The sequence below is a fragment of the Austrofundulus limnaeus genome, unplaced genomic scaffold, assembly GCF_001266775.1.
Source record: "Austrofundulus limnaeus strain Quisiro unplaced genomic scaffold, Austrofundulus_limnaeus-1.0 Scaffold493, whole genome shotgun sequence".
In the NCBI taxonomy this organism is placed as follows: Eukaryota; Metazoa; Chordata; class Actinopteri; order Cyprinodontiformes; family Rivulidae; genus Austrofundulus; species Austrofundulus limnaeus.
Genome location: NW_013952895.1, coordinates 265,447 through 273,530, shown reverse-complemented (window position 1 = coordinate 273,530; position 8,084 = coordinate 265,447). Strand labels below are relative to the sequence as shown.

Below are 8,084 nucleotides of genomic sequence, written 5' to 3'. Positions count from 1 at the left end.
GTGTGTGTGTGTGTGTGTGTGTGTGTGTGTGTGTGTGTGTGTGCGCGCACTCATTTGGCACTTTTTCTGGCTCTCTTTTCTTGTACCAGGTTAGACCCCCACTGTCTTCTGAACTGCCTTAATGCCTTATGGCATAGATTCAGCTAAATGTTGGAAACATTCCTCAGAGTCTCTGGTCCCTATTGACATGTTGGCATTGGGGGCTGCCATATCTCCATGGTTGTCATGGTCTTGTCATCCTAAATCTGCAGATTTAATCCCAGGTTGCGTCAGGGGATGCATCCAGTGGAAATATTTGCCACATCGTTTTTCCAAAAGGAAGCAATCAGAAGAACAACACTGTCATGTTGGCATCACACACTTGTCCAAGATTTATCAACTGCAATTTCACTTCCTGTTCCTCCACATCCCAAAGGTTTTTGATTGGATTGTGCTCTGGTGAATGTGGAGACCGTTGGAGTCCAGTGAATGCAGACATATCAGACCAAGCAATATTTTTCCAGTCTTATTGTCCAATTTTGTGGCGTTTATGTGAATTCTAGTTTTAGTTTCCTGTTCTTAGATGCAGGAGTGGCACGCGGTGTGTTCACAAAGTCATCTGGGAGTCTTAGTAGGACAAAGGTGTTGGCAGCTTTGCTTTTCTGGCACACAAGACTCTTTCCACAAGCACTTTCTGGCGCTCGTGAGTAAAACTGAGACAGCAGAAATAGATTTAATGGGAGAAAAACTCTTTGCCTCCCGTGAATGCACTAAGGCTCATTTCCTCCTCAAATCATCCTGACAGTATTCATTCTCATTAGAGTTCAGCTGCAGGCACCGATGCAGTTTTCTTACTGCAGAATAGATTTAAAAACAATGCTAACCAGGTAAACTTCTGACGTCTTCTGTTATCAATTTATTCCATCATTTTTATGGAAACATTAGAAACATATTTCAAGCCTTTTTTTCATGATTCTATGATTTGATTAAGATGTTCGAGGCTTTGAGATGAGTCTTAGACTTGAGTTCTGACTGTGATCTAAAAAAACCTGTGTGTTAGATGCTTTTTCAGCAGAGTCTGCCTTTCCTCTTTCCTAAATGTGGCTGCCTACCAACCTGTGTTTGGATCTGACAGGGGCTTGCACTCATGAGCTGGCTTGTTTCAGTTAAAGGATTGTACTAATATGGAGCTGGCAGAGAAACAGGAAATAGTTTTCAGACTGAGGCTGATTAATGGAGTGGGGAAAAAAGGAGGAGGACAGCTGCAAGCAGGGCAGCAGGAGCAGTCCGAAGGTTTTACACCTTTAAAAGTTTATTAGTTTATTCAACAAAACTTTTTTTAATATGAAAAACTGATCAGATTTGTAACAGCAAATGACTTACAGCTTAGCACAGTTAGTTCACTGCAACAAGAACATTTAGGTAACACTTCTGTTGCTGGTGGGTCTAAATTATCAGTGAGGCAACACTCAGGCCTTGTGGGTCATTTTGACCCCAGAAGGGTCGAAAGCAATGGCAGTATGGCAGGTCATTTTCACATAAAATCTGCTTTGTATGACTATCTTTCTAGATCTCTAAAAATGAGATCTGGCCAGGAACAATGGAATGGTAATTTAAGATATCTGTATTTATATTCTGTCTAGTCAGAAGAACAATTCAAGATATCTTAAAGGGATCCACAATTAGTTGTAACATTAAAGTTTATTTGATAAACATTTATTTTAACTGAAAATTAAAGACTGTAATAATACAGTAGGCTGTTTAGTTTTGTAAAAAAATTTAAATATATTTTAACACGGACAGAGCCATTTTATTTACACGCAAAGCATTCTGGGTAAACGATGACGTGGATAGGTCATCTGTGCGAGGCTGCGAGCGAGCTATATCCACCCTGACAGTTAATCTTGGACAATATCTGACGATTGGCTCTTTTAAATGAAACCAGAGAGCGTTGACAGAGAGGAGAAGGTAGAAATGACTCAGCCTGGAACTTAAAATATGGATGGAGGACAACAGAGCTGCTTCATGGAAGAAGAACCTCAGCTCAGCCTGTTAGCCTTCGCACTAGCGCCGACTCTATATTGCCTTATATGTATTAGCTCGGTGCTTGTGCGACAAACTAACAAACTAAACTGAGGTCCTCTATCCATATTTTCAGTTCCAGGCTGAGTCATTTCTACCTTCTCCTCTCTGTCAACGCTCTCTGGTTTCATTTAAAAGAGCCAATCGTCAGATATTGTCCAAGATTAACCTTCAGGGTAGAAACAGCTTGCTCACACCGATGACCTATCCACATCATCGTTTACCCAGAATGCTTTGCGTTTAAATAAAATGTCCCTGTCCGTGTTATATATTTTTAAACTTTTATTTTAAAAATGATAAAAACTAAACAGCCTACTGTATTTTTACGGTCTTTATTTTAGTTAAAATATATGTTTATCAAATAAAGTGTAATGTTACAACTAATCGTGGATCCCTTTAAAGGAATTTTGACTAGTCAAAATGTAATTCAAGATATCTTAAATTACATCACCAGATTTGTCATTTGAAGGGTCACACATCCATAATTACAAATCAAATATTTCAAATGTAATTATGACTATTCAATTTTTAATTTTTAGATATGTAAACTAAGAAATGCCACTTAGCTGTCCAAACAGTTGCCTGCTGAAGTTTGAGTGGCTGCAATAACAGACAATAAATTATCTGTGTTTCTTCATTCATATCGAGCTGCAAATCATGTTAAAAACACTGATTACTTCTCAGGAAGTAATCAGTGGAGGCACGTCTTAAACTGTTTACCTTTGGAGTCTATTTGATTCAAGATGGCTACCACAGCTCATTAGCCTTAACTTACACAAAAGTGGCTGTACTTCTCGAATTTCTATATACTAAACTGAAATTAGTTCTAGTAGTAGCTGAGTTATTCACAATGCACACTCTAAGAACTAACTATTTTCAGGGTTTGACCTAAACAGCTTCATTCTAAATAGCTTCCACAACAAAGTTTTATTGGCAAAGTCTGTTTTTTCCCCCTTCAATAAGCATTGGAAAAACACTTTTCCAGAGATTTTTCTCATGCAAACAGGGCCTGAACCTCACGTGTGATCTCATGGTGGAAGTTCCACAAGCCCACTGAGCCAATTTAAGTGGACTTGTCAGCAGCAGAAAGTAGCAAACCACTGAATGATGGTGCTAGTTTTTATAACCACCTGGCTCCGGTCCTGCAGGTCCTCTTCCAGCTCTCTGGTGGAAACACGGTGTCTGGTGTTTGGGCTTGGGGTGTAATTAATCCAGGAACTAATAAAGAGGCATTTTTAGGGTGCACAACAGGCCCCGCTCATCAGGCCAGCTCCTGTTGGGCACCTCAGATGTTGCTCCAGATGTTTCCTCTTAATGTTTGCATGCCAGCAATCATGCAGAACCCAAGGCTTGCTTTTATCAGCTCTAGTGTGCTGCGGTTCAATGAAAAGAGCACAGAATACAATCTTGTTCGAATGCCAAGAAAAGCTGCAAGGGTGAAATGTTGTGAAAAAACCACATGTAATTGGTTCTTGTAGGATAACTCTGCCATACCGTTACACTGAAATTTCCACAGAGCTGTTACAAATCCAGCAGTCCCATCTCCAGTGTTTTACCTGTATGTGGTTCCCCTCAGTTCAGGCTCTGCCAGGTGTGTCTCCATTTCTTGTTCCAACTGCACACAACAGCAGGTATTGCATGCTTACAATTTTGACATCAGCAGAATGCTTTTCGTGGATTGGCTCTTGGGTTGATTGACGGAGACAAGGTGTTACTTGTGCAAACTTATCCTGCAAACCTCGTCCTGGACAGAGAGGCATTCCTTTTGGAATCAGAGTGAGATATGACATGGCGAAAGCATTAATAAACCATGGTCAGACACACATCTGAACAGAACCAAACAGACCAGAACTGAACAGAGTGAGACTTGACAATGAAGAGGGAGCTTAACTCATCCATCTTGAGCTTGAGATTAAAGCTAACAGCTAAAGGTTGTGTCTCACTGGGCTGCAACTGTCGGACTAAGTATTAATTCAAGAGACTTTCTTGTGAATGCTGTTCACCAACTAGTCACAGTCTGGTGAGAAACCACCATAACTTACATTGATGTCTCAAGATCACCCTGAGACTCAACACTTGGTCAGGGGGTTCAAAAATTTCAGAGTCAGGAGACTATTTAGAAAAAGTAGACGAAAATCTTTTTAGTTTAGAACATTACAAATGTTCTAATGTTCTGGCATTTGGAGCGATGCTGGGAGGGTTTTTGAAAGTCCAAACATCAACTAACCATGACCAATCAGAAGCCTCAGTGGATGAATGAGAACTCAGGTCCAATCAGTGGCATTATTTCAACAATGCTTACTTGCTTGCCCCCCAAAAATGGCTGTGCTGATGGATTGGCCAAAAGGATCAAAAACAAACTCGGGCAGGAAGAAAATGACCATTTATTGTGAATAAAATTGTATTTTGCATCATTGTGTAGATCAAAGATGACACTGGGCTTCTTTTAGGCAAGTGTTTACAAATGAATGCCCAAATTAATTTACAAGATAGTTTTTAACCTTGTGCAGAAAAACTAAAAGCTTGTTCTCTATACAGGTAACATACATAATTTTTAACTTCAGCAGTCAAAATTGTAACTAACTAGTAGGTAGTTTTTTTTCCTCACCTTAAATTCTTTTTATTTTTATTTATGTTGTTGCACATAAAAAGAAGCAGGTAGGGAGTGGAAACTTAAACAACGCTATGCATCACGTCTTTCCTTTTACCAGTTCAAATGTGTTACCAATATCTACGAAAATCAGTATTTTGGACATAATTTATGAGAGTTTGTCCATGCATTTTTCCAAGTGTCCAAATGAGTCCAATTTTGTCCCAGTAATTATACACAAATTCAAAAGGCTGTAACTCCTAAATACTTGAACACAGAGACTTCTGAGGACTCTAATGAAAGGTAATAACTAGAGGAATCATATACCCAGATTACCAATGTGAATAAAATACAACTGTTAAAAATCTGCAAGTATTCCCATGCCCCCCCCCACCCACCCACCAAACACAACAAAAGCTTGTTCAAAAGTATTTACATCCAAACAATAAATAACAAACAGCAGCAGAATATAAAAGGTTTTTCACTTACTTTTGAAGAAGAATAATGGACAAGAGTAGCCACACGCTGTTTATCATCAGATCTCATGTCTGTCATTTCAAATACTGATGTCTGTCTTTTATCTCGTCATTCCCGCAGACATTTACAGCTTGGTGCAACTCTCACCTGAGAAAGGCTGGGACACAGATTGAGAACATCGAGGAGGACTTTCGGGATGGACTGAAACTCATGCTGCTGCTAGAGGTCATCTCAGGTTAGAAGCCTCTTACTTTACGTCATCTTCTGTATCAAGACATGATTGTTATTTAAAGATTGAAGACCCAACACTACAGGAGCTGGCAAATCAGTAATTTAAAATGTTTAATTATGTGTTTATTTAACTAAGTTTTATTTTATTTATTTATTTTTTAATGAAGTACATTGACATGTATTTTGTTGTAGAAAGTCTTCAATTATTGTCTGTTACAAAGCAATACATTTCTGATTTGACAGCATATATTTTAAGGCTACATTTTGACCTCTTTACAACTTTTTACTGGCAGAACAAAAAATGTGTCCAAATTATTTGGTCGACTTGCATTAAACAGCCGTCTGTCCGGGGCAGCAGCTTGTGCAGGGAGACCCAGACCTCTCTTTCCCCAGCCACCTCTTCCAGCTCATCTGGGAGGACTCCAAGGTGTTCCCAGGCCAGACAGGAGACATAATCGCTCCAGTGTGTCCTGGGTCTTCTTCAGGGTCTCCTCCCAGTTGGACATCTCTGACTTCTCACCCTATCTYTTAGGGAGAGTCCAGCTACCCTGCAGACAAAACTCATTTCAACTGATTATATCTACAGTCTTGTTTTTTTGTCACTACCCAAAGTTTGTGACCATAGGTGAGGGTAGGAATATAGACTGAGTGGTAAAACAGAGACTTTCACCTTACAGCTCAGCTTCCTCTTCACCACAATAGACCGGTACAGCAGCAGCAAAACTGCAGAAGCTGTTAATCTTCCGCTCCATTGTTCCCTCACTCGTGAACAAAACCGAAGATACTTGAACTTCTTCACTTGAGACAGAATATCACCCCCAACCTGGAGTGAACAATCCACTCTTTTCTGACTGAAGGCCATAGAAATCGTACGAAATGTGTTGACCCTCATCCCAGCCTCTTCACACTCAGCTGTGAACTTTCCTAGTGTGAGCTGAAGATCACAACACGATGATGGCAATTATGAACACTGTAAGTAATGAGGAAATGTCATTGTCAAGTTTGTCTTTGTTTTCAGGTGAACGTTTGGCCAAACCGGAAAGAGGCAAAATGAGAGTTCACAAGATCTCCAATGTTAACAAAGCGCTTGGCTTCATTGCCAGTAAAGGAGTGAAGCTGGTTTCGATTGGCGCAGAAGGTAAGAGGGAGCTCACCTGTTTGTCTTACTATAATCTCTCAAAATACGTAATAATTTTTTACCAAGTGACTTCTCGGCAATTGTGACCAAGTGTTTGCTGCACTAACCTCTAAACAGCAAATTATTTAGCTCTGCTACCGCTAAGACTCTAAACCAGGGGTGCCCAAACATTTTCCCCGAGAGGGCCAAAATGAAAATCTATCCAGGACTGTGGGCCAAATGCGGTAATATAATACATGGAATACAAATACTTTTTTAAAAGTAAAGTCCTTTATTTTTAATGATTAAGCTGTGCAATGGCCCTCTTTTGTTTTTGTCTGGGCACTTGGAGAAAGTCTGCCATACACTCAAATAGCAAAGACTCATGGGAAATTTCATAAAATGATAAAATATGAGTTTGTGTGGCCTTATAAAGTGTGCAAATCTACATGTGGCATTAAATCTGATCTAAATATTTCTTGTTATTTCATGTTTCATGTTTAATCCTATAATCAAAGATAAAGTCAGCACCATGAATGAAAACTACCTTCACTACAGCCATTTTATATAGTCATTTGACCAATGGAAATACTGTGTTTCTACATAGGATAACAGGTTACAACCTTGTAACTTTGGCAACTGTTGGTGGGCCAAATCAAAAGGTTTGGCGGGCCAAATTTGGCCCGCGGGCCCCACTTTGGGCTCCTCTGCTCTAAACAAAGAAAGAAATTGGCAGAAGATAAAGTGCTAATATTTAGCATATTAACGTTTACCAGATGTCAAAAAGGACAATGCGGTGGGTTTTTTCTATGAACAAATCCCTCCGTCCCTCTTAACTTCCCTCTACACATTGTGGCTCAGACCTTTCACTCATTGTGCAGTTTATTACCAAAACTTTAACACAGAAGTCAAACCAAACCTGAAGGTGTAATGTGACCACGTAAGTGAACACAACTTAAAATAATTCATAAATCACAGATTCATGTTCATGTCTTGTTCAGAGTTGATCCAAGAGACGGAGCTAAACCTCCACTGACTGAACTAAAAGGAGGAGAGAAAAAAGCAGTTAGAAAATACAATTTCAATTTGTATTTCTGCTAATTTAGGTCTTTAACTAGTTAGTGAATTTGTAACTAACTTTTTACGATTTAATTTCTGTTTATGTAGGTTCTACTAGTTGCAGCTAATTGCAATGATCAGAATCTCATCTGTAGCTGAGATTTAAAATACATTTTTAGAATTCATGCAGAGATTTTAGTCTGTACATACAGAAACCAGAGGAAATACCAGCTTATAATATTTAATTTGTAGTAAATTATAACATGATTCAGTCTGTACAAAATACTTACTCTATCTCTGCATGTTACAGAAGCTAATATCTACTGGCTAATTTAATAATTAGGGATTACATCAGCTTTATAAGCTTATTTTAGTTTTAAACAGTTATTATTAGCTTAAGTTCACATCCACGAAATAAATAAAATAAAATCTGTTTACTTGTGAAAAGAGGCATTTTCTTTCCTGTGGGTACATAACACAGCTTTCTGACATTTTTATACGTTCTAAAGCTTATACATATTCCAATATGATGATAATAATGTTATTAAT

The 8,084-nt window shown here is 38.8% G+C and overlaps 1 protein-coding gene across 5 annotated transcripts in view; it reads left to right on the top strand.

Moving 5' to 3' along the window:
* Nucleotides 1–8,084, top strand: part of actn1 (actinin, alpha 1) — a 93,859-nt gene that overhangs the window by 32,160 nt on the left and 53,615 nt on the right. For all 5 annotated transcript variants that reach the window (XM_014025711.1, XM_014025710.1, XM_014025714.1 and 2 more), the window contains exons 2-3: nt 5,249–5,363; nt 6,378–6,497. In XM_014025711.1, coding sequence (XP_013881165.1) covers nt 5,249–5,363; nt 6,378–6,497 — 235 coding nt within the window. The remainder of the gene's footprint in view (nt 1–5,248; nt 5,364–6,377; nt 6,498–8,084) is intronic.